The sequence below is a fragment of the Coregonus lavaretus genome (assembly GCF_964263955.1).
Source record: "Coregonus lavaretus genome assembly, chromosome: 12".
NCBI lineage: Eukaryota > Metazoa > Chordata > Actinopteri > Salmoniformes > Salmonidae > Coregonus > Coregonus lavaretus.
In genome coordinates this window covers 35,231,726-35,258,236 of record NC_139999.1, presented here as the reverse complement: position 1 = coordinate 35,258,236, position 26,511 = coordinate 35,231,726, and the positions used below count along the sequence as shown (strand labels likewise).

The 26,511-nt window shown below is 45.4% G+C and overlaps 1 protein-coding gene across 3 annotated transcripts in view; it reads left to right on the top strand.

Moving 5' to 3' along the window:
- Positions 1-26,511, top strand: part of LOC311139021 (low-density lipoprotein receptor-related protein 1-like) — a gene marked incomplete at its 5' end in the record, with an annotated part of 191,419 nt that overhangs the window by 112,920 nt on the left and 51,988 nt on the right. For all 3 annotated transcript variants that reach the window (XM_084173849.1, XM_084173850.1, XM_084173848.1), the window contains 22 exons: positions 135-324; positions 2,641-2,766; positions 3,322-3,462; positions 4,002-4,127; positions 4,536-4,652; positions 4,879-4,959; positions 6,138-6,305; positions 8,271-8,453; positions 8,721-8,918; positions 9,193-9,438; positions 14,463-14,660; positions 15,579-15,783; positions 16,030-16,194; positions 16,298-16,542; positions 17,257-17,388; positions 18,424-18,651; positions 18,916-19,090; positions 24,965-25,059; positions 25,162-25,311; positions 25,507-25,647; positions 25,848-25,973; positions 26,274-26,405. In XM_084173849.1, the coding sequence (XP_084029975.1) occupies positions 135-324; positions 2,641-2,766; positions 3,322-3,462; positions 4,002-4,127; positions 4,536-4,652; positions 4,879-4,959; positions 6,138-6,305; positions 8,271-8,453; positions 8,721-8,918; positions 9,193-9,438; positions 14,463-14,660; positions 15,579-15,783; positions 16,030-16,194; positions 16,298-16,542; positions 17,257-17,388; positions 18,424-18,651; positions 18,916-19,090; positions 24,965-25,059; positions 25,162-25,311; positions 25,507-25,647; positions 25,848-25,973; positions 26,274-26,405 (3,568 nt within the window). The remainder of the gene's footprint in view (positions 1-134; positions 325-2,640; positions 2,767-3,321; positions 3,463-4,001; positions 4,128-4,535; positions 4,653-4,878; positions 4,960-6,137; positions 6,306-8,270; positions 8,454-8,720; positions 8,919-9,192; positions 9,439-14,462; positions 14,661-15,578; positions 15,784-16,029; positions 16,195-16,297; positions 16,543-17,256; positions 17,389-18,423; positions 18,652-18,915; positions 19,091-24,964; positions 25,060-25,161; positions 25,312-25,506; positions 25,648-25,847; positions 25,974-26,273; positions 26,406-26,511) is intronic.

The window sequence follows — 26,511 nt, the reverse complement described above, 5'->3', positions numbered from 1 at the left end:
TGACTACATAGAGATAGTCTACCTCAACAACACTGACAATGCCTGAAGTTGTCCAATGAGAAATTATTGTTTTTGTTGCAAAAGGTTTTGTTACGGTGTGCACTAATGAATATGACCTTGTGTTGTGCTGTCAGACGGTATACGAGGGTCAGGAGTTGAACCACGCCTTCGGCCTGTGTCACTACAAACACTTCCTGTTCTGGAACGAGTACCGCAGCGGCAGCATCTACAAACTGGACCAGGTCACCAGGACCGTCACCCTGCTCCGCAACGAACGGCCGCCCATCTTCGAGATCCGCATGTATGACGCCCAGCAGCAGCAAGGTACAGGACACTACACTCTGTCCATCCAGCCACAACTCCATCAATCTATCTATATATCCAATCATTCATCCATCCATCCCCCCCCATTCATCGCTTTTTTTATCGCTATCTTTCTCATATCAGATGACAGATCTGCAGCTAGGTCTAAATTGTAACTTGAGATATAATGCATTGGGAGAAAATTATGTGCACGTACAGTGCATTCGGAAAGTATTCAGACTTTTTCCACATTTTGTTACATTACAGCCTTATTCTAAAATTGATTAAATATGTTTGTTTTTTCATCAATCTACACACACTACCCAATAATGACGAAGCAAAGAGGTTTTTAGATTTTTTGGCAAATGTATAATAAATAAAAACACAGAAACATCTTATTTACATAAGTTCAGACCCTTTGCTATGAAACTCGAAATTGAGCTCAGGTGCATCCTGTTTCCATTGATCCTACTTGAGATGTATCTACAACTGGAGTCCACCTGTGGTAAATTAAATTGATTGGACATTATTTGGAAAGGCACACACCTGCCTATATAAGGTCCCACAGTTGCATGTCAGAGCAAAAACCAAGCCATGAGGTCGAAGGAATTGTCCGTAGAGCTCCGAGACAGGATTGTGTCGAGGCACAGATCTGGGGAAGGGTACCAAAAAATGTCTGCAGCATTGAAGGTCCCCAAGAACACAGTGGCCTCCATCATTCTTAAATGGAAGAAGTTTGTAACCAGCAAGACTTCCTAGAGCTGGCCGCCCAGCCAAACTGAGCAATCGAGAGAGAAGGGCCTTGGTCAGGGAGGTGACCAAGAACCCGATGGTCACTCTGACAGAGCTCCAGAGTTCCTCTGTGGAGATTGGAGAACCTTCCAGAAGGACAACCATCTCTGTAGCACTCCACCAATCAGACCTTTATGGTAGAGTGGCCAGACGGAAGCCACTCCTCAGTAAAAGGCACATGACAGCCTGCTTGGAGTTTTCCAAAAGGCAACTAAAGACTCTTAGACCATGAGAAACAAGACTCTCTGGTCTGATGAAACCAAGATTGAACTCTTAGGCCTGAATGCCAAGTTTCACGTCTGGAAGAAACCTGGCACCATCCCTACGGTGAAGCATGGTGGTGGCAGCATCATGCTGTAGGGATGTTTTTCAGCGGCAGGGACTGGGAGACTAGTCAGGATCGAGCATAGTACAGAGAGATCCTTGATGAAAACCTGCTCAGGACCTCAGACTGGGGGGAAGGTTCACCTTCCAACAGGACGATGACCCTAAGCACACAGCCAAGACAACGCAGGAGTGGCTTCGGGACAAGTCTCTGAATGTTCTTGAGTGGCCCAGCCAGAGCCCGGACTTAAACCCGACATCTCTGGAGAGACCTGAAAATAGCTGTGCAGCAACGATCTCCATCCAACCTGACAGAGCTTGAGAGGATCTGCAGAGAAGAATGGGAGAAACTCCCCAAATACAGTTGTGCCAAGATTGTAGTGTCATACCCAAGAAGTCTTGAGGCTGTAATCGCTGCGAAAGGTGCTTCAACAAAGTACTGAGTAAAGGGTCTGAATACTTATGTAAATTTGATATTTCAGTTTTTTCTTTTTACTCATTTGCAAAAATGTCTAAACCTGTTTTTTCTTTGTCATTATGGTTTATTGTGTGTAGATTGATGGAAAAAAATGATTTAACAATTTTAGAATAAGGCTGTAATGTAACAAAATGTGGAAAAAGTAAAGGGGTCTGAATACTTTTCGAATGCACTGTATCTCCGATACACATTCATTGCATGCACAAACCCTTATGTTCAGACACTAATCTGTATGTGTTTATAATCCCTCTCTCTGTGTCTCTCTCTGTGTCTCTCTCTGTGTCTCTCTCTGTGTCTCTCTCTCTCTGTGTCTCTCTCTCTCTGTGTCTCTCTCTCTCTGTCTCTCTCTCTCTGTGTCTCTCTCTCTCTGTGTCTCTCTCTCTCTGTGTCTCTCTGTGTCTCTCTCTCTGTGTCTCTCTCTGTGTCTCTCTCTCTCTCTCTGTGTCTCTCTCTGTGTGTCTCTCTCTCTCTGTCTCTGTGTCTCTCTCTCTCTCTCTCTCTCTCTCTCTCTGTGTCTCTCTCTCTCTCTCTCTCTCTCTGTGTCTCTCTCTCTCTCTCTCTGTCTCTCTCTCTCTGTGTCTCTCTGTCTCTCTCTCTCTGTGTCTCTCTCTCTCTCTGTGTCTCTCTCTCTGTGTCTCTCTCTCTCTGTGTCTCTCTCTCTCTGTGTCTCTCTCTCTCTGTGTCTCTCTCTCTCTCACTCTCACTCTCTCACTCTCACTCTCTGTCTCTGTGTGTGTGTGCAGGTTCTAATGCGTGTCGTGTGAATAACGGGGGCTGCAGTAGTCTGTGTCTGGCCATCCCTGATGGGAGACAGTGTGCCTGTGCAGAGGACCAGCTACTAGATGACAAAGACAACACCAGCTGTAAAGGTGAGAGGTCAGGAGTCATGAAGCAAGGGCCACCTATAGGAGAGCAGGCATTTACGCTCAATACAAAACTCCACAATGTGTGTGTGTGCGCGTGTGTGAGAACTCATGTGGAAGGGAATTTTATCACATGCTACCGACATCAGGGTTTATAAAGATTAGTTTAGAATAAAACTGTATTTCAAAGTTGAACTGTCAAAGTGTGTGTGTGTCTGTGAGAGAGGAAGAGAGAACAAATGTGTGTGTATAGTATGCAAATAGAAATCCCTCTCACGCATGGAGCAGTCAGTCCAGATTTTGGGGGTGTGGAGGGGGGTGGGATTAGGGGCTGACAGTAGGCTTGACGCGTGCACACACACTGGGCTCATGTTGACTCACTGCTCTGACAGGGTTTGTATTTGTTGTGGACTGCTGATGTGACAGTGTATTAGCTAGTATCTCACTGTCCCGCTCCACTCATTTAACTTTGTAGGTGAAATGTGTTATTTAAACGCTCAACTTCTCTCTCTTTCCATGTCTATCTCGTCCTCTGTCCCGCTCTCCCCCCTCTCCCTCCAGTCAACCCGTCCTACATCCCTCCTCCTCAGTGTCAGCCAGGGGAGTTTGCCTGTAAGAACAACCGCTGTATCCAGGAGCGATGGAAGTGTGACGGTGACAATGACTGTCTGGACAACAGCGACGAGGCCCCCGAGCTCTGCCGTGAGTACACACACACACACACACACACACACACACACACACACACTGATTTTTAGAACAGCTACCTTTCCTTTGGTCTCTGTGCAGCTGGAGACAGATGGCCTTTCAGTATTTCAGTTTGACAGTCTGTTGATGCCAGAATGAATTGAGAAACGACAGACATTGTGTGTTTATGTGGAGTTTGTATTTGCACATGCCTGCGGGAGCGTGTGTGTGTGTGTGTGTGTGTGTGTTTATAAGAGTGTGCGTGCATGTGTGTGTGTGAAGGAATGTGGGAATGTTGGTGGGTCTGGAAAAGCTCTCTGTCTGTGGTCAGACTGCAGACAGGCTCCATTAGACTAGCCAGAGTCTGTCTGTCTGTCTGTGCCCTCTTACACTCTGTACCTCTGCTCTCCCCCTTCTATCCTTTCTTCTTCAATCCATCCATCCCTCCTTTTCAATCCCCTACCTCCATCCTTCCTTCTCTTTCCCTCCCTCTCTCCCTAACTCCATCCCTCACCCCCTTCTCTTCCTCCATCCCTCCCGCTCTCCCCCTCCAGACCAGCACACCTGTCCGACTGACAGGTTTAAGTGTCAGAACAACCGCTGTATCCCTCTGCGCTGGCTGTGTGACGGAGACAACGACTGTGGCAATGACGAGGATGAGTCCAACACCACCTGTTCTGGTAGGACGAGGACACACACACTCACAGATGTGCACACACGTAACACACACTCGTACACATTCTTTTCTCTCTTTATTTTTCTGGTTTGCTCTCTCTCTCTCTCTCTCTCTGTGTCTCTCTCTTTCTCTCTCTCTCTCTCTCTCTCTCTCTCTGTCTCATACACATCATTCAGACAATGGTTGTTTAGGGCTGACCTTTCTCTCAGCTTAGTCCAGTGTACATGGACTGTATCCACACAATGCTCCAGAGATCCTCAAAATGCCATTAGTCATTTCCCATGAATCCAACTCCTGTTGTAAAATTTCAAAGGGCAATCTAATAACATCCTATTGGAGTCATTCTCCTGAGGAGAACTGTTTGGTAATCTCAATGCACCCCCCCTCCCCCCTCCCACTCCTACCGTTTCAGCTCGCACCTGCCCCCCCAACCAGTACTCGTGTGCCAGCGGTCGCTGTATCCCCATCTCCTGGACATGTGACCTGGACGATGACTGTGGGGACCGCTCTGACGAGCCTGCGTCATGTGGTAGATCACCTGCCTCACCTTTGACCCTTATGTTTCTCTTATGCTATAACACACAGAAAATGAATCTTCCTCAGAAAAGACTAAACATAATACCCATATCACTGAAACCCAGGCTCATAGGGCGGCCGGGAACTATCACGGTTATAGCTATTAAAGTCGTAAGTTACTGTTGGGTTTTTTCTTATGACACTAAGCACTCTGTCTTCCATTCTCTCTCTCTGTCCAGCCTACCCCACCTGTTTCCCTCTCACCCAGTTCACCTGCAATAACGGACGCTGCATCAACATCAACTGGCGCTGTGACAATGGTGAGTGTCTCTCCTTCCTCTTCCTCCTACCGTGTGTGTACCTCTAGTCATAGGCAGCTTTATCACTGACTCGTTGCTACGCATGTCATTTGATGTCCACAGGTCTTTCTTACTACAGCTTTCCTCTCTCTATTTGGCAAGGATGTTAGTGTGTCTGTTTCTTCTCCATTGTCATTGGCTCGTTGTGTTTGTTGTTGTTCCATGCCTGTTTTTGTTGTGCTGTCCGCCCACTCCGCTGTCTCCGTTGGTTTCTTTGTTTCAGAAAAGGATTGTGGGGACGGCTCTGATGAGTTGAATTGTCCGAACCCGACCGGTTAGTGCATAGATCAACATGCATCATAGCCAGGGCTCGCTAGGGGGGCCAGAGGGGAGGGAGAGGGAGGGGCAGACCTGCTACTGTAGGGAGAACCAGGGCTGCTTTCCTTACTAACGGCAGCTTTACCCTTTAACAGTAGTTCATTATTAATCTCACTAGAACGATAATGGAGGCTCTTACTGCTTCTACTCACTCACTTAATGCAGGAGAAAGAGCTTTCCATTGTAATCGTAATGGAATGGACAAGAATCAAAGATAGAGAACATTGGTTGTTCGGGGTGGTGGGTTATTATCATTATTAAACAACAAAGTCCAATTGGACTCCACACTATCTGTAGTAGTGTACTTACTGTCTATATTTATCTGCCAGTGGACTCCATTAAGGTTTAGTTACCAGACAAACCTCCCTGTTAGAAGTGCTTAGATAAGGAAGTCAATGGGGAAGCATCTCCTCTGCTGCCAAGCTCAATGTATCAGTGCTGGGTACATCCACTCATGGTGCATGGTATGATCTATGCAGTTTCTGTGATTATTTTACTCTCTCTTCTCCTTTTCCTCACATTTCATTTACAAATAAATTTTACTATTAAGTGTTTTGTATGTGAGAATGCATTTTATGTTATGGAGAGTAATGGAAATTGCATTATGAACAATAGTTGTATAAAGGCTATTTACTTTGTGTTACAAACATTTTGTCTGAGTGAAGAGAGAACTGACATTGACAGTGTTCTTCATAACTAATGTAAATGACCAGGTACATGAACAATAACCTGGGAGATCTGTTTTAGTCTTTCACTATAGTCAGTCTGTGTTGTGTGTATGAGCAGTGTGAGGTAGAGGTTTGACTGTGTTTGCCTTGCAGATAATGATTGTGGGGACAACAGTGATGAGGCAGGCTGCAGCCATTCCTGCTCCAGCGCCCAGTTCAAGTGTAACAGCGGCCGCTGCATCCCCGACTACTGGACCTGCGATGGAGACAACGACTGTGGAGACTACAGTGACGAGACTCACGCCAACTGCACCAATCAGGGTGAGTGTCTGCACTGTAGCCCACCAATCGCTGTCTGTGAGAGCGTAACCCACCAATCCTTGTATGAACTCCTTAACTCACCAATCATTGTGAGTGTTGACTCCATGACCCACCAACCAGGGTGTGTCAGCTCCGTAACCCACCAATCGCTGTCTGTGAGTGTCAACTATGTAACGCACCAATCAGGTGCCCTATATCTTACTGTATGTGAGTGTCAGCTTCATAACCCCACCAACCATGAAAACATAATGCCATATTACTGTATGTGCTATAGGCCACCCAAATGAAAGGGTAGTCTACAACAGGCTGTGGGCTTCTAGATGCAATTACATCAAAACACTACTTTACCCCATCTCTCCCTCTAGTTTATAAACCTGCTAGTATCTCCTTCTAACATATAATTAAGACTTGGGGAAACAAACTCACTATTTATACTCTAAACACTGTATCTGATTATGTCCTGTGTTGTGTTGTTTAGTTGGTAGAGAATTCTAGAAGGCCTCACCTGAAATTAAGCTTTCCTGTGGTCAACTCCAAACCACTTTATTACATTTGTTGCGTAGGATCTGAAACAAAAGAAACAAAGTCTTAGACGAGAAACAGACAAGTTAAATATTATAGACTATCAGGGGAAGTTTGGATAAACATATCTTTATCTGCCACTTACACTGTGGCCTGTAACCAGAGAACTAGGAACCCAGCCAGCCCGCTTCTCCCCCCCATGTGGTGCTGGCTAATGGGCTGGTCCGGGTTTGGCTCCCCCCGCGGGACACAGGGAGTGGGAGAAGCGGAATCCTGAGGTTTTAATGGAGGGCAGGCAGATCACACAGGTCTTTTACACACATACACGCACGTGCGCACAAGCTCACACGCATACACACCTGCACAATGAAACCTAACACATTATTACACAGACTTAGTCTCATGCTCTTTCACACTCGCACAGCCATTTTGGAGCACACTATTTCCATTTATCAAAAATAAACCTACACTTTGGCGTGACACTTGAAACTTGTGAATACACACACACTGCTGTGACAGCCATTGACCGTTGATGTCAGTCTTTCAATGAATTCCGTAATCACCGATGCCATTGATGGCTTTATTGGTCATCCACTGGAGCATGGCCTCTGTGTGAAAGCTGTACCCTTCAGTGCTCTGCATCACCCTGGCATTGTGGCACTGCCAACCCTTGACTCGTCGGCGTCTTTGGGTCATTGATTTCCATTCATTTAGCCATGACAGGTTGTTAGTGAATGTCAGCATTTTGTTAATGATGTGATTTGATGTATTGTGTGTGAATGAAGCACGTCATCGTTGTCTCATGGCATTGTCAAGCTTCTGCCCACTGTGAGTTCCACACACATGCCAACACCTTAGCCTACTTTTGCCATCTGGGTCTTTGTCTATGCCAGATGCCTGTTGGTTTTGCCAGTCCCTTTGATTATCCATTGAGTGAATAGTGGGTGAATTGTGTCCATCATTGAAGCATGATGTTCTGTTCAAACTGATCCCCTGTGATAAAGAGTGTCCTTGTTTCCCATTGGAGCCCCACAGTGGGAGAAAGGAGAGGTAGTGAATGACGCTGTGAGAGATCTGTCCTAATGTGGTTGAACTGTGATTTTCTCACGATCGCCAGTTACTCAGTTACTCCAACTCGGCAAACTCTTACAAAATTATGAAAACAGATTAATTATATAAACTGCAGGGCCCTTAGATTTTCCTGACAATGTGACCTGACCAGAGAAAAGTTATAGCTTATAACAAGGGCCCAGAGTTTTACCTGGTCATTTCACATGGTCAGTAAAAACTCAGGGCCCTAAATATCTCTGTTTTAATACGTTTCCATTTCTGGAAATGTTTGTTTCAGTGTTATGGTAGTGATATAACTCTCTCTCTCGCGCTCTCCCGCACTCCCTCTCTTTCCCACTCTCTCCCTCTCTCTCCCGCACTCTCCCTCCCCAGCCACGCGTCCCCCTGGCGGCTGTCACACGGATGAGTTCCAGTGTCGTATGGACGGCCTGTGCATCCCTATGCGCTGGCGCTGCGATGGAGACACAGATTGCATGGACCTGAGCGATGAGAAGAACTGCGAAGGTGTCACACACATGTGTGACCCCGCCGTCAAGTTTGGTTGTAGAGACTCTGGTGAGGAGACTGGGGGAATGGGGATGGTTGTGTCACAGTAATAAGGATGAAATTAGGGGAGTTTAAATGAAAGGGGGAAAGAATGAATGAATGAATTGGAGATTTGCCGGTTGAAAAACATAAATGTAACAGTATTGAAATGGAGAGCGCAGGATTATCTGGTGGAGATGAAGGACTGCATTTGGTTTTAGCTGCATTTTTGTTATTGTGGACTGTATCTGCCTGTAACGTCAGACTTCTGAACTTTGCCCTCTGACCTATCCCTAGCCCGCTGTATCAGTAAGGCCTGGGTGTGTGACGGGGACAGTGACTGTGAGGACAACTCAGACGAGGACAACTGTGAGGCGTTGGTGTGTAAGCTCTCCCACCATGTGTGTGCCAACGACTCCACCATCTGTCTGCCTGCTGAGAAGCTTTGTGACGGCACTGACGACTGCCCTGACGGCTCTGACGAGAAACTCTGTGGTAAGACCTGCTGCTACTAAAGACTACATTACCCAGGATGCACTGGGAAGTAGGACAGGGATCCCACCGCTGACACCAACGGGCCAGAGTAAAACCTGGAATATTGCACAAGTTGAGCTGTTATGACTGTTTATGATACCTGTTATGTCATTATTATTACAATGTTGTGTATTCCGCATGAGAGAGAGCTCAAGAACAGTGTTGGCTCATTGTTCTTGTTCAGTGTCACCTCCTCCTGTAACACCCATCCCTATTTTTCCCATTTTCCCTGCAGACCTGTGCTCGCTGGATAACGGCGATTGCAGCCATAACTGTACGGTAGCCCCCGGTGAGGGCGTGGTGTGTTCCTGCCCCCTGGGCATGGAGCTGGGCTCCGACAACAAGACCTGTCAGATCCAGAGCTTCTGCGCCAAACACCTCAAGTGTAGCCAGCGCTGTGAGCAGGACAAGTTCAGTGTCAAGTGTTCCTGCTATGAGGGTTGGGAGCTGGAGGCTGATCAGGAGAACTGCAAGAGCACTGGTGAGGAGGGGGTGTTGGAGGAGATGTGGAGAGGGAGGGAGGAAAGGAGAGGGTGGTGGAAGGCTTTGAGAGAAAGAGGGAATGGAAGAGCAGGGGAGGTTAAAGGGTGGGAAACTGGGAAGGAGAGAAGTACATTTTAGTAATTTAGCAGACGCTCTTATCCAGAGCGACTTACAGTTAGTGAGTGCATACATTTTCATACTGGTCCCCCGTGGGGTATTCTTGTACATATGACTAATAAAACTTGACAAAAGGATATTCATGATCTGATTTCTGGGCATCAGTCAACAATGAAATAACATTGTAGAAAACGTAAATAAGTATTTAGCAACCGTAACAAAAGGAAACCAAATGTCCAACTTTGTAGTTCAGGTCACTCACTAGAGAGGGATATGGTCAGAAATTGTGGTTTGGAGTGAAATGGGAGAGAACAGAGGGAAGCTGTGAATTCAGGATTATGAGAATGAAAGACACTTGCACAGAGGATGAGGTGTTTCAACATGATGGATGTGGGGAGAGTCAAAGTGAAAGAGGGGATTGGGGTTTAGGATCTGCGAGGGGAGGAGGAAAAGGAAACTGTACAGTACATTTCCAGGAAGTGTTGTGGTTTTTGTTCAGGGGATAGAGAGAGCGAATGAGGTGAGTGAGTAGGAGAGAGAGGATGGGGTGTATTGGCAGGAAGCTGGGTGGTTTCAGTGGTCCCACCAAGCCAAACTGTGACTGGGAGCTGATACCACCGCTATGGACAAGAAACAAAGTGTGGGAGAGGAGGAAGGAGGCTAGAGGCGGTGTTCACATGAGGATGAGAAGAGAGCTGGAGGGAAGACTAGGGATTTAAGAACAGAAGGAGGACAGGCAGTTTCGAGAGGGAGAGAAGAAACTAGAAAAGGGGACATGAGAATAGTTGGGGGGCTTGTAGCTGTGAGAGTTGGATAGAGAGAAAGGGATTAGGAGATGAGTAGAGTAGAAGACTAACAAGAAAGAAGAGGAGGTAGATTGAGGGAAGTTGGGGAACTTGTAGTTATGGGGAAAGTTGGCATTGAGGGGAAAAAGGAGGAGGGATAAATAGAACAGGAGGAAGGGATAGGGAAAACTCATGGAAGAAGAACACTGTTACCCACATATATACTCAAGGCTGTATCCTCCTCATAGAATCTAGCCACTGACTCAAATAAAGCTGCATATAATTCAGCCCTGCACCCACAGCGACAGTCAGAGTTACACACAACACATCCATTCATCACACTGTCTGTCAGCTGGAGATAACTCTCCTCCATTTAATACATACAGGCTTTTAATTACCAGGGATTAGACAGGGTTCCTAACTACAGTTGAAGTTGGAAGTTTACATACACCATAGCCAAATACATTTAAACTCAGTTTTTCACAATTCCTGACATTTAATCCTAGTAAATATTCCCTGTCTTAGGTCAGTTAGGATCACCACTTTATTTTAAGAATGTGAAATGTCAGAATAATAGTAGAGAGAATTATTTATTTCAGCTTTTATTTCTTTCATCACATTCCCAGTGGGTCAGAAGTTTACATACACTCAATTAGTATTTGGTAGCATTGCCTTTAAATTGTTTAACTTGGGTCAAACGTTTCGGGTAGCCTTACACAAGCTTCCCACAATAAGTTGGGTGAATTTTGGCCCATTCCTCCTGACAGAGCTGGTGTATAGGCCTCCTTGCTCACACACGCCTTTTCAGTTCTGCCCACACATTTTCTATAGGATTGAGGTCAGGGCTTTGTGAAGGCCACTCCAATACCTTGACTTTGTTGTCCTTAAGCTATTTTGCCACAACTTTGGAAGTATGCTTGGGGTCATTGTCCATTTGGAAGACCCATTTGCGACCAAGCTTTAACTTCCTGACTGATGTCTTGAGATGTTGCATCAATATATCCACATAATTTTCCTTCCTCATGATGCCATCTATTTTGTGAAGTGCACCAGTCCCTCCTGCAGCAAAGCACCCCCACAGCATGATGCTGCCACCCCCGTGCTTCACGGTTGGGATGGTGTTCTTCGGCTTGCAAGCAACCCCCTTTTTCCTCCAAACATAACGATGGTCATTATGGCCAAACAGTTCTATTTTTGTTTCATCAGACGTGAGGACATTTCTCCAAAAAGTAAGATCTTTGTCCCCATGTGCAGTTGCAAACCGTAGTTTGGCTTTTTTATGGCGGTTTTGGAGCAGTGGCTTCTTCCTTGCTGAGCGGCCTTCAGGTTATGTCGATATAGGACTCGTTTTACTGTGGATATAGATACTTTTGTACCTGTTTCCTCCAGCATCTTCACAAGGTCCTTTGCTGTTGTTCTGGGATTGATTTGCACTTTTCGCACCAAAGTACGTTCATCTCTAGGAGCCAGAACGCGTCTCCTTCCTGAGCGGTATGACAGCTGCGTGGTCCCATGGTGTTTATACTTGCATACTATTGTTTGTACAGATAAACTTAGTATCTTCAGGCGTTTGGAAATTGCTCCCAAGGATGAACCAGACTTGTGGAGGTCTACAATTCTTTTTCTGAGGTCTTGGCTGATTTATTTTGATTTCCGCATGATGTCAAGCAAAGAGGCACTGAGTTTGAAGGTAGGCCTTGAAATACATCCACAGGTACACCTCCAATTGACTCAAATGATGTCAATTAGCCTATCAGAAGCTTCTAAAGCCATGACATCAATGATATGAGAGACCATGTGAGGATATGACAGAGCCAAGTGACTTGGTGTATAGAGAGAATAGAGGGCCTAGAACTGAGCCCTGGGGGACACCAGTGGTGAGAGCACGTGGTGCGGAGACAGTTTCTCGCCACGCCACCTGGTAGGAGCGACCTGTCAGGTAGGACGCAATCCAAGAGTGAGCAGCGCCGGAGATGCCCAACTCGGAGAGGGTGGAGAGGAGGATCTGATGGTTCACAGTATCAACGGCAGCGGATAGGTCTAGAAGGATAAGAGCAGAGGAGAGAGAGTTAGATTTAGCAGTGCGGAGAGCCTCCGTGACACAGAGAAGAGCAGTCTCAGTTGAATGACCAGTCTTGAAACCTGACTGGTTGGATCAAGAAGGTCATTCTGAGAGAGATAGCAGGAGAGTTGGCTAGAGACGGCACGCTCAAGAGTTTTGGAGAAAAAAGAAAGAAGGGATACTGGTCTGTAGTTGACATTGGAGGGATCGAGTGTAGGTTTTTTGAGGAGGGGTGCAACTCTCGCTCTCTTGAAGATGGAAGGGACATGGCCAGCAGTCAAGGATGAGTTGATGAGCGAGGTGAGGTAAGGGAGAAGGTCTCCGGAAATGGTCTGCAGAAGAGAGGAGGGGATAGGGTCAAGCGGGCAGGTTGTTGGGCGGTCGGCCGTCACAAGTCGCAAGATTTCATCTGGAGAGAGAGGGGAGAAAGAAGTCAAAGCATAGGGTAGGGCAGTGTGAGCAGGACCAGCGGTGTTATTTGACGTAATAAATGAGGATCGGATGTCGTCAACCTTCTTTTCAAAATGGTTGACGAAGTCATCCACAGAGAGGGATGAGGGAGGGGGAGGAGGAGGGGGATTCATCATTCATCAAGGAGGAGAAGGTGGCAAAGAGCTTCCTAGGGTTAGAGGCAGAGGCTTGACATTTAGAGTGGTAGAAAGTGGCAACAGAGGAAGAGAATGTAGAGAGGAGGGAGTGAAAAGATGACCGGTCCGCAGGGAGTCTAGTTTTCATCCATTTCCGCTCGGCTGCCCGGAGCCCTCTTCTGTGAGCTCGCAATGAGTCGTCAAGCCACGGAGCAGGAGGGGAGGACCGAGCTGGCCGGGAGGATAGGGGACATAGAGAGTCAAAAGATGCAGAAAGGGAGGAGAGGAAGGTTGAGGAAGCAGAATCAGGAGATCGGAGGGAGAAGGATTTAGCAGAGGGAAGAGATGATAGGATGGAAGAGGAGAGAGTAGCGGGAGAGAGAGAGCGAAGGTTGCAACGGCACATTACCATCGGAGTAGGGGCAGAGTGAGTAGTGTTGGAGGAGAGCGAGAGAGAAAAGGATACAAGTGGTCGGCGACTTGGAGGGGAGTTGCAGTGAATGAAATGAACTAAACATCTGGGAAAGCGAGAAAGCGGGGCCTCCCTCATTTACGTTTCACTGAAACACTCAAATATAACTCTCCCAACTTCCACTTTAGAAATTATAATGGTTGTAAACTACAGCGGTTCAATGTTTTCTAGGAATAGACTCTAACTTAGTTTATTCAGCTAGCTAACTTGTTACAGTATTCTTCCGTGAAAACCGTCCAGGTCACCGAATCCTATGACGCCATAGCCAACTAGCATGCCAGCCTCCAATAACACGGTTTACCACCAATACTCGGTTACAACAAACCATTGTGTTAACACGGCAAACAGATCATTTGTGTCCGTGTCTAAAAGTTTGGGTTAGTTTTGACAGTTTGAGTGAGTACGTCGTCAACTTATTCAGCCAGTTACTTAGCTAGAATAGTTAGCATACTAGCTAGCCATTGCTCTCTGCCAACGAACCACCCCTTCTCCGACGGCACGAAACACACAGAGAGAGCCAAGCTAACGTTAACTAGTCACCCATGTCCCGAATTCCCTTGAACGACTCTTGTTACCAGTATGTAAAAACAAAACAAAAATAAATGTAGGTTATAACTTACCCTTAGTAGCTACTGTTAGCCAGTTAAGTGCAACGCTAGCCACTGAATCGATTCAGCCAGTACGCGTCTCCCGCTAGAGAAGACACAACCTCACTGACACAACCCCTTCACTACAGTAGTGTTTAGTTACTGGATTTTAGTCATGACCAGGCAAACTGAAATAATGGAAGGCATTTACTGTTAAAGCTGTTAATTTCTACTTTGAATAAGTTGAAACCCAGACCCAAGCCTTGGGAGGAAACATTCCTCAATTTGCAGCTTTTTCTTACTACATTACCCAGGATGCACTGGGTGCAAAGTAGATACAGGGATCCCAACGCTGCCACCAACAGGCACCAGTACATCACCATGATCATGTAATCTCCTGTCTTCACCTCAGATCCCTTCAAGCCCTTCATCATCTTCTCCAACCGCCATGAGATCCGTCGTATCGACCTGAACAAGGGAGAGTTCAGCGTGCTGGTGCCTGGCCTGAGGAACACCATCGCCCTGGACTTCCACCTCGCAGAGAATGCTCTCTACTGGACCGACGTGGTGGAGGACAAGATCTACCGCGGCAAACTGTCCGAGAACGGAGGTGAATGTCTTTTACTACACACATAATGTATACGGACTCAGAATGTCCTCATTCAAGTCCACTTTCACATTCATGCACACTCACTATACTGAAAGGTATGCTTTGGATTTCTCCACTTTTTAGCTATAGTTTGTGCATAGGCATTGAGACCAACAGCACACTTCTTTGTCTTTTGTGGAGTACTCCAACTTCCATGATTTCCCAATTGCCTTCGCAGTGGGGAATTCTGGGAATAGTAGCTGTACTGTGTTGTGCAGCCTGCAGGCCTACAGCTGCTGAGGAGAAGCAACTGGTAAATAACAAAGCAGATGGTCCAGCTCCATGCCGAAAGACAAAACAAATCAATCAAAACCACACTGTCACCTTCCAAACAGGCAAAGCCAATCAATCAAAATTAAACAGCTACCTTCAAAAAGGCAAAACCAATCAATCAACGACAATCTATAGAGCAGACGAGGCCCTCTCATTACAGTAGGGAGGCATAATGAGCGTGTGTGTGTGTCTACTCCAGTCAGGATAATGACTAATAATTAGACCGTTCTCTCTGATTAGGGACCTGGAATGGAAAAATGAATGGGTGAGAGAGGGGGATGAAAACAATTGTTTCTTCTCCTCTCTTCTTTTATTTGTACTGGCGCCTCATGTCATGTTGTTTGCTTAGGCTCAAACAGGAGTAGGATGCATCCTGTCAGTCGTAGGGAGAGTCGTGGCTGTGTAGGTGGCATTATTAGATACGCTTGGGCTGCATTGGCATTACAAAAAGTCACTGTGATTGATGTTCATGGTACTGGTAAGACACTTCGACAACTTTAATGACAAAAATTGAATAGGTTTACAGAAAGGGGGAATGATCACAGCAAAGCTTCACAATCAAATTAACCACAACCTCTCCATTCCTCCCTCTCCCTCCCCCTCCAGCTCTGACCAGTTTTGACGTGGTGATCCAGTATGGCCTGGCCACTCCAGAGGGTCTGGCGGTAGACTGGATAGCAGGGAACATCTACTGGGTGGAGAGTAACCTGGACCAGATAGAGGTGGCCAAGCTGGACGGAACCATGAGGACCACCCTGCTGGCTGGGGAGGTGGAGCACCCCCGGGCCATCGCCCTGGACCCCCGCTACGGGTGAGAACCAGCACACTGCTGGAAATGGGTTAGCCTGGTCCCAGATCGGCTGGTTCTGTGTTGCTAACTCCTATGTTGACAATGACCATAGGAGTTGGAAAGGCAGCACAAACCTATCTGGGACCAGGCTAGGATGGAGTATACACATGGCTTAAAACTGGGTCTTGACTTCGGTCATTGGTTTTGGGTTTACTGGACCAGATAATTGAAGTTGAAGCCCCCCCCCCCCCCCTCTTATCTCTGTAGGATTCTGTTCTGGACGGACTGGGATGCCAGTATGCCAAGGATCGAGGCAGCTTCTATGAGTGGCGAGGGGAGGAGGACCATCCATAAGGAGACAGGAAATGGGGGCTGGCCCAACGGACTCACTGTAGACTACCTGGAGCTACGCATCCTGTGGATTGACGCCAGGTCAGAGAGAGGATATACAGTATATACACACATATACACACACACACACACACACAGGCTGTAATAAGTCACTGTATTGTGTTGTCTTCCATCCGTCCTCCAGGTCTGATGCTATTTACTCAGCCAAATATGATGGTTCAGGCCTGATCGAGGTGCTGAGGGGACACGAATACCTGTCGCACCCATTCGCAGTCACTATGTACGGGGGAGAGGTTTACTGGACGGACTGGAGGACCAACACACTGGCCAAGGCCAATAAGTGGACCGGTAACAACGTAACCGTGGTCCAGAGAACCAACACACAACCTTTTGACCTGCAGGTCTACCATCCTTCCAGACAGCCCCAAGGTAAGACACACACACACACACCTGCTAACACACATTCCTGCTAACACACTTTCATGGCATTTAAGAGAGGTTAGCTACTTTGCTTTCGGTCACCACAGTATGACCTAGCCAGGCCTTACCTTGAATGATCTTGTGTGTTAATGAGTGTCTATCAATAAGGCTTGGCCATCCTGCTGCCATTACTCTCTAGAGCGAGACCACAGTGTCCCGAGTCAGTGGCCATTTGATTGACAGCTTCTCTAAGTCCATGTGTCATTCAGGAGAGTAGTGGCATCTGGCCTCCCCTGTCACAACCGCTCACCTCAAAATGGCCACGCTCAGAAAACCATCCATTTATGGATGAGACAGATAGGCCTGCTGCCTGAGTGGTAAGAGCTGTTTTATATGCACATACTGGATGACTTTAATTGATATTTTCCTCCCTCTCCTTCTCTCTCCACCTCGCTTATCCTTTCCTCACATTTTCCTTCTCTCTTTCTCCTCGTCTCTCGCATTCCATTTCCTTGTGCCTCTCTACCAATTCCTTTTCCCCCTCTCATTCACTCTCCCTCCCCTCCCCTCCCCTCCCCTCCCCTCCCCTCCCCTCCCCTCCCCTTCTCTTCTTTCTCTACCACCCTCCATTTTCCTTGTGCTTACGCTCTACCTCTTTCTCTCTTTATCACTGTCTCTATCCCCGCTCTCCCTCCCCATCTCTCTCGCTCTCTCTCTCCACAGCTCCTAACCCGTGTGCAGCTAACAATGGGATGGGTCCCTGTTCTCACCTGTGTCTCATCAACTACAACCAGACCTTCTCCTGTGCCTGCCCTCACCTCATGAAGCTGGGAGCCGACAAACACACCTGCTACGGTAAACACACCTTAACACACACACACGTACACACACAATCAATCTTCCACCTGCAACAGCAAGGACAAACAAAACTGCTGCTCCTACACACACGTCTCTTCCACCCCCACACACACTCTTCCTCCTCCCCTGAGCTGGCAGATTGTCTCCTTCTCTTTGCTTGGCTTGGCAGAGAGATGGAGTTGCTGAGAGTGACACAGTGGGATTGATATTGTGTGTGTGTGTGTGTGCTGATTCAGAGACGGGTCTGTTCTCCAGTACCCACGTACAGAGGTTTATTCTCACCAAAGGGAATCCAGAGGGAACATACACACACACACACACACACACACACACACACACACACACACACACACACACACACACACATCCACCAGAAACATCCCTCATGAGTTGGATCACTCTACTCTACTGATTCCCCCCAGCCATGGCTTTGTGTCACAGTCCACACACACACAGGATTATCTCCTGGATTCTGTCACTTGTGGCATGGTGACGCCAAGAGAGTTTGAGTGGTTTAGGCCTCGTCTCTAAACTGAAAGAGTGTGTGTGTTTGCATTTAGTATTCAGGGGAGCAGTTTCTATTATCTGTGGCGTAAAGGAATGGAGAGGCCCACTCTGTTTAAAGCTGGCATCAGCCACAACTCTCCATCATTCACTACCTAGAATATACACACATGCCTGGGCTATCTGATCTAGACTGGCTGAGAAGAGCCAAGTACAATCAGTTAACACACACTCCTCACTCCTGACTACTTGTTATTGTGGGGAATTGTATTAAGTGGACTCTTAAGTGGCAAAGACATTTCACACAACCACACACATGCACGCACGCACGCACGCACACACACCATCACAATTGAACCCCTTTCCCCTCTCCTCCAGTCAGTTCCCGCTGTATGTCCGTGCGATCGGATAAAAGCCATACATACACACCATAACTCCCCAAACCCACCCAATACTCACACTCTATCCCAACCACCTCCCTAACTCCCTCCTTAATATATAATATCATTTCATTCTCTCCCTATCCAGAGTCCCGTCAGTTCCTGCTGTATGCCCGTCAGATAGAGATCCGGGGAGTGGACATAGACAACCCCTACTATAACTACATCATCTCCTTCACCGTGCCAGACATAGACAACGTGACTGTGGTGGACTATGATGCTCTGGAGCACCGTATCTACTGGTCAGACGTCCGCACTCAGACCATCAAGAGAGCCTTCATCAACGGGACTGGAGTGGAGACCGTGGTGTCTGCTGGTAGGGAAAATACTGTGGGAACATGTAACCTACTTTGGTTGAAATATTTAAATAGCTAGTTTATACAGAATGAATGAATGAGTCAATCAATCAGTCAAAACGGTCATTGAATTAGTTAGCAGTAAGGGGTAGTTCATCCAAATTAGAAACCTACATATTTGTGAGTCTCCTTGTCCATAGACTGCTTACAGGAAACGCATGTCATTTTTGTAATTTGGATGAACTATTCCTTTAATGAATATGTATAACTTTGTCTTCCCCTAGACCTGCCCAACGCCCATGGTCTGGCAGTAGACTGGGTGTCTAGGAACCTGTTCTGGACCAGCTATGATGCCAATAAGAAGCAGATCAATGTGGCCAGACTGGATGGATCCTTTAAGAACGCTGTCATCCAGGGCCTGGATAAACCCCACTGTCTGGTGCTGCACCCCATACTGGGGTAGGTAGAGCGCACACGCACGCACGCACGCACGCACGCACGCACGCACGCACGCACGCACGCACGCACGCACGCACGCACGCACGCACGCACGCACGCACACACACACACACACACACACACACACACACACACACACACACACACACACACACACACACACACACACACACACACACACACACACACACACACGATAAAGCTGTTTCACTGAGATCAATGCAGCTTTAAGAAATGGCTGTCAGACACCCTACTGCTTTCACCTCTAACACACATACATGCATACACACACACACACACTATGAACACACAGAGATCGTCTGACTGTCAGGCAGGCTCCCCACAGCTAGCAGTGTGCCATGATAGGCAGGGTAGTTTAGATGGTGGCTGACCTCTAGCAAAGAGCAGCCAGCTCTCCCGCTCTAGAAGGGACTCCAAACCCTCTCTCATCTCTCCCTTTTCATCTATCCCTTGTTCTCTCTCTCTCTTTCCTCTTTCTCAACAGATGGCTTCTGTGCTGAAAGCCATACATTATTTACACACTGTCACACACTGGCCCCTCTCTCGCTCGCAGTGTCTCAATTTCTCTCGCTCTCTCGCTCTCTCAGCCTTCTCTTTCAAACATACTCTTTCTCTCGCTCCCTCTCTCTCCTCAATTTACTTCCCTCTTACTCTCTCCCTCTCTCAATTTCTTTGTCTTTCTCTCTCTCTTAATTTCTTATTCTCTCTCTTACACACTCTTGCTCTCACCCTTTTCCCTCTATCACTTTTTTTCTGTTTTGCTCTCTTTCTGTCTTTTTGTCTTTAAAGAGACAAAGGCTCAGCAGGCATACACTTCTCCTAAGATCACTAACAGACATTTCTGGTGTTTGTGTGTTTCTCTCTGAGTGTGTGTGTGTGAGTGAGAGTGCTCCTCTTTGTCTATGAGTGTGTTTGTGAGTATGTGTGGGGCAGATGCAGAGGGGATATTATCTTTGAGAATGCCTCTGCCTTTTTTGTCCTTTTTCTGTTTTCTGAGAGACTTACTTAAGCTGAGGAATGTTTCCGATCTGGGCTTAGCTGCTGGCAGGGGGGAAAAACCAGAAGCAGATGCTGAAGCTGTCTCCTCTTTCCTACACACACACACACACACACACACACACACACACAGACCCGCACACTGCCTAGAATGAGTCCAGGAGAGGAGTGGGCCGGGGTAGGGGGAGAGACAGACAGACATGAGACTGGAAGGTTTCAATTGTTTTTAGGAACTGTATTCAAATGAATGATAACAAAACAAATGCAGGGTGTGGTGGAGGAGAAGTAGGAGGAGAGGGGGGGTTAAGTACCTCCTTGATTGAAATAGTGACATACATGCTAAAGCAATCACAAATACACATTTTTTAGACAGGATTCACATTCAAGTGTGTGTGTGTGTTGTCTTTGATTGCATACGTTTCTTTTTTTTGACAAACAAAAACATACATCGACAAAAACAATAGACAATAGATTGGAAAGCTGCCGCGGTCATCCCCCTCTTCAAAGGGGGTGACACTCTAGATCCAAACTGCTACAGACCTATATCCATCCTGCCCTTCCTTTCGAAAGTATTTGAAAGCCAAGTCAACAAACAGATCACCGACCATTTCGAATACCACCGTACCTTCTCCGCTATGCAATCCGGTTTCCGAGCTGGTCATGGGTGCACTTCAGCCACGCTCAAGGTCCTAAACGATATTATAACCGCGATTGATAATAGACAGTACTGTGCAGCCGTCTTCATCGACCTGGCCAAGGCTTTCGACTCTGTCAACCACCGCATTCTTATTGGCAGACTAAATAGCCTTGGTTTCTCAAATGACTGCCTCGCCTGGTTCACCAACTACTTCTCAGATAGAGTTCAGTGTGTCAAATCGGAGGGCCTGTTGTCTGGACCTATGGCAGTCTCTATGGGGGTGCCACAGGGTTCAATTCTTGGGCCGACACTTTTCTCCGTGTATATCAATGATGTCGCTCTTGCTGCTGGTGACTCTCAGATCCACCTCTACGCAGACGACACCATTTTGTATACATCTGGCCCTTCATTGGACACTGTGTTAACAAACCTCCAAACGAGCTTCAATGCCATACAACACTCCTTCAGTAGCCTCCAACTGCTCTTAAACACTAGTAAAACTAAATGCATGCTTTTCAATCGAATGCTGCTGGCACCCGCCCACCCGACTAGAATCACCACTCTTGACGGGTCTGACCTAGAGTATGTGGACAACTACAAATACCTAGGTGTCTGGTTAGACTGTAAACTCTCCTTCCAGACTCGCATTAAGAATCTCCAATCCAAAGTTAAATCTAGAATCGGCTTCCTATTTCGCAACAAAGCCTCCTTCACTCATGCTGCCAAACATGCCCTCGTAAAACTGACTATCCTACCGATCCTTGACTTCGGCGATGTCATTTACAAAATAGCCTCCAACCCTCTACTCAGCAAATTGGATGTAGCCTATCACAGTGCCATCCGTTTTGTCTCCAAAGCCCCATACGCTACCCACCACTGTGACCTGTACGCTCTTGTTGGCTGGTCCTCACTACATGTTCGTCGTCAAACCCACTGGCTCCAGGCCATCTATAAATCACTGCTAGGCAAATCCCCGCCTTATCTTAGCTCATTGGTCACCATAGCAGCACCCACCCGTAGTCTGCGCTCCAGCAGGTATATCTCACTGGTCATTCCCAAAGCCAACACCTCCTTTGGCCGCCATTCCTTCCAGTTCTCTGCTGCCAATGACTGGAACGAATTGCAAAAATCTCTGAAGCTGGAGACTCTTATCTCCCTCACTAACTTTAAGCATCAGTTGTCAGAGCACCTTACCGATCACTGCACCTGTACACAGCCCATCTGAAATTAGCCCACCCAACTACCTCATCCCTATATTGTTATTTATTTTGCTCTTTTGCACCCCAGTATCTCTATTTGCACATAATCTCTTGCACATCTAGCATTACAGTGTTAATACTATTGTAATTATTTTGCACTATAGCCTATTTATTGCCTTACCTCCATAACTTGCTACATTTGCACACACTGTATATATATTTTCTGTTGTATTTTTGACTTTATGTTTTTTACCCAATATGTAACTCTGTGTTGTTTTTATCGCACTGCTTTGCTTTATCTTGGCCAGGTCGCAGTTGTAAATGAGAACTTGTTCTCAACTGGCTTACCTGGTTAAATAAAGGTGAAATAAAAATAAATAAATAAATTAACAAAAGGCTTTTGATAAAGTACGACTGGAATTTATATATAAATGCCTGAAATATTTCAATTTTGGAGAATCTCTTATACAATGGGTTAAAGTTATGTATAGTAACCCTAGGTGTAAAACAGTACATAATGGCTACAGAAAGTATTAAATTGTAAAGAGGAGTAATACAAAGTTGTCCACTATCGACATATCTATTTGTAATGGCCATTGAAATGTTAGCTATTAAAATCAGATCCAACAATCATATCAAGGGGCTAGAAATCCAGGGCTTAAAAACAAAGGTGTTATTGTACGCTGATGATTCATGTTTTGTTTAGTTTTAAATCCACAATTTGGATCCCTCCATAGCCTCATAGAGGATCTAGATACTTTTTATAACCTCTCTGGATTACAACCAAATTATGATAAGTGTACTATATTATGTATTAGATCACAAAAAATACAACTTTTACATTACCGTGTAGTTTACCAATTAGAATGGTCTGATGGTGAAGTGGACACACTCGGTATTCATATCACGAAATAAATAAATTATCTCACTACAATACATTTTTATAGAAAGTTAGCAAAAATAGATAAGATCTTGCTACCATGGAAAGGAAAATACCTGTCTATTTGTGGAAAAATCATATCCCAGTTTCCCTATTTGCTTATGGCCTTGCCTACACCTAGCGACTTGTTTTAAAATGATGTGAGAGAAAAGATATTCCATTTTATTTGGAACGGCAAGCCAGACAAAATTAAAAGGGCCTATTTATATAATGAATATGAATTCGGAGGGAATAAATAATTAAATATTAAAGCATTAGACCTCTCACTAAAGGCTACAGTCATACAAAAGTTATACTTCAATCCAAACTGGTTCTCTAGCAGATTAGTAAAAAATTTCAAGAATGTAAAAAATATATGGAAATGTCTGCTCTACTCAAAATTACAACCAACTAATTGCAGCATTACCGCAACAATGGAAGAGGCAAGTGGAAGGGGGAGAAAGTAAGGAACTTGTCTGTCGGCCCTGCATTAAAGACCAAAATTGGTTAAAGAAAATTGTAATAAATAAAAAAGTGTACCAGTTTCATTTAAGGACCAAAAAATTGACAGCTGTGCCAAATAGATTGCAAAATAGTTGGAAAGAGATTTTCTATGTACCTATACACAAAACGACGCTGGATTCAAAACTTCGATTTTTAAAAATTTAAATTATTATACAAAATTCTTGCAACCAATAGAATGTTATATAATATTAGGGGATACAATCATTCCAGCTCTGCAGATTTTGCTGCGAAGAGACAGACTCATTCAATCATTTGTTTTGGTACTGTCCATAGCATGTTTTTGGTCGCAGGTTCAGAAATGGCTGAAGAATTGCAACATTTACCTGGAGCTAACTCTGCAAATAGCACTGCTGGTGGTTTAAAAAGTCATAGGCAATCAATCAATAATATAATAATACTCTTAGCAAAAATGTTTATCTGTAATTTACAATCTGTAGACACTATGAGAATAGAAAGGTTCAGGACTTTTGTGAAACATCATAGCACAGTTGAAAAATATATGGCAAATAGAAAACTGGATAGTGTTAAGAGATAGATGGGAGGGTTTAAGTAGGCCTGAAGGGTGGGACTAACAAGATAACTAATGTAAAATATACTGTGTCGGTAAAAGGTTCAGAACATTTGTGAAACAGCACAGTTGAAAAATATATAGCAAATAGAAATCAAAACTGGATGGTCTTCAGAGATAGATGGGAGGGTTTGAGGGTAGCTGAAGGATGGAACTAAAAACAAACAAAAGATAACAATTATAAAATATACTGTGTCCGTAAAATGTATATAGTGTGTATAAGCTGGAAGTTGAAGCCTAGGTGTTGTCGGTTAGTTTACCCCAATTAGGGGATGGGTGGTAGGGTTAGGGGAAAATAATAAAGGAAAATATATTTAAAACGATATATATTTGATATATAGTCTACCAGTCAAAAGTTTGGACACCTACTCATTCAAGGGTTTTTCTTTATTTTTACTACTTTGTACATTGTAGAATAATAGTGAAGACATCAAAACTATGAAATAACACATATGGAATGATGTAGTAACCAGAAAAGTGTTAAAGAAATGAAAATATACTTCAAATACCCACCCTTTGCCTTGATGACAGCTTTGCACACTCTTGGCATTCTCTCAACCAGCTTCACCTGTCTATAGCCAGGTTTTTTTCAATATTAAAATAATAAAGCATTAGATTCTCTTAACTTTGAGAGAGAGAGAGAGAGATTAAAACACAGGGTACATTTTTACATAGATTGTAAACTAGATGTATAACTACATACATTTACATCTGTCAAGGAGATGTTCAGTAGATATACAGTCATTATGGGACCTCCAAATGTATAGCTATGATGATGGTTTTGCTAGTTTTGAACAATTTCTTTCTCACTTAAAAAAATATGTATGAACGTTGTTATGGGTGTTGTCTAATTGTGTGTGTGAAAAAACGTAATAAATAGTTTTCATAAATTGTTTGGATGATAATAGGTTAGGTGCTATCCAGGTTAACGAACAACAGGTCTTGTCATTTCTAGTGCTTTCAGTAGCATGATGTATTGACATTCTGTCTCTCTCTCTCTGTATTCCAGGAAACTGTACTGGACAGATGGAGACAACATCAGCATGGCCAACACAGATGGCAGCAACCGCAGTGTCCTCTTCACCAATCAGAAAGGCCCAGTGGGTGAGTGGCTCTGGGGGGAAAAAATGGTGCACTTTATATAAGGAATAGATTGCCATTTGGGATACAGCCATAATGTTCCTCCGTCTCTCTGTCTGTCTCCAGGTCTGTCCATAGACTTTGACACAGAGCAGTTGTACTGGATCAGCTCAGGGAACAGCACCATCAGCCGCTGTAAGCTGGACGGTTTGGGTCTGGAGGTTCTGGAGGGGGTCAAGGGCAAACTGACCAAGGCCACAGCTCTGGCCATCATGGGTACATAACATGGCTCCGCTCTTACTAGGACTGTACATTCTGCCTTCTAGCTGCTTTTAGTTTTCTATCTCGAAGAGTTTGAATACTCAGAAATTGAGCTACAGTAGGTCTCAACATCGGTTCTTTGTGTGATCATAGTATGAGTATGATGGGTCATTTTCAAATAGTCATTTTGTGATTGGTTGCTGTGTGTAGGGGACAAGCTATGGTGGGCGGACCAGGGCACTGACCAGATAGGAACCTGTGACAAGCGTGACGGAGGGAACTGGAAAATCCTGAGAAACAGCACCTCTGCCATGATGCACATGAAGATCTACAATGAGACCGTGCAGAAAGGTGTGTGTATGTCAGTGTGTATGTGAGTGTATATTATGTTTGGGCACCATGGTAACTATAGATTAGACATAACCATTTTAATCTATGTATGCAAAAACATATTTGTCTTTGTTTGTACTCTGTAAAAGTAGAAACTTGTTTGTGTGGGTGCAGGTTCCTGAGCATGTGTTTGTTTGTGTTTTTGTGTGTTGTGTTTCCAGGCACCAATCTGTGCAGTAATAGCAATGGAGACTGTTCCCAGCTGTGCCTGCCCACCTCCCCGACCACACGAGCCTGCATGTGTACCGCTGGATACAGCCTCAGGAGTGGACAACAGTCCTGCGAGGGTGAGACACACACACACACACCATGAATAGGTTATTTGGATCTTTATTTTGATATTTGAAAGGTCATAGATGCCTGGTCTTGCAGTCATTGAAACAAAACATTACCTCAGCTATTAGTCAAACAAACACAAGCTACATATATCATTTGGACGTGCTATATTTGGCAAAACAGAGATTAATATAATATATTCTCATATTCATTCATTTGTTTTCATCTGGAAAGATGACATGTCTTGTACTGCCACTGACCTCTTAGTGTGTCCAGTGATAAACTCTGGGTAATGTTTCCCTTGGCCTCAGGTGTGGGCTCCTTCCTGCTCTACTCTGTTCATGAGGGCATCCGTGGCATCCCCCTGGACCCCTCGGACAAGTCAGACGCTCTGGTGCCAGTGTCAGGCACCTCCCTGGCTGTGGGCATAGACTTCCATGCAGGTAGGGACGCAGACACACACACACACACACCTTGGAGGGAGGGGTTTTCAAACACTATACAAAACCAACATCTATTTTTTTTTTTGATTGGTAGTCATGAAAATAT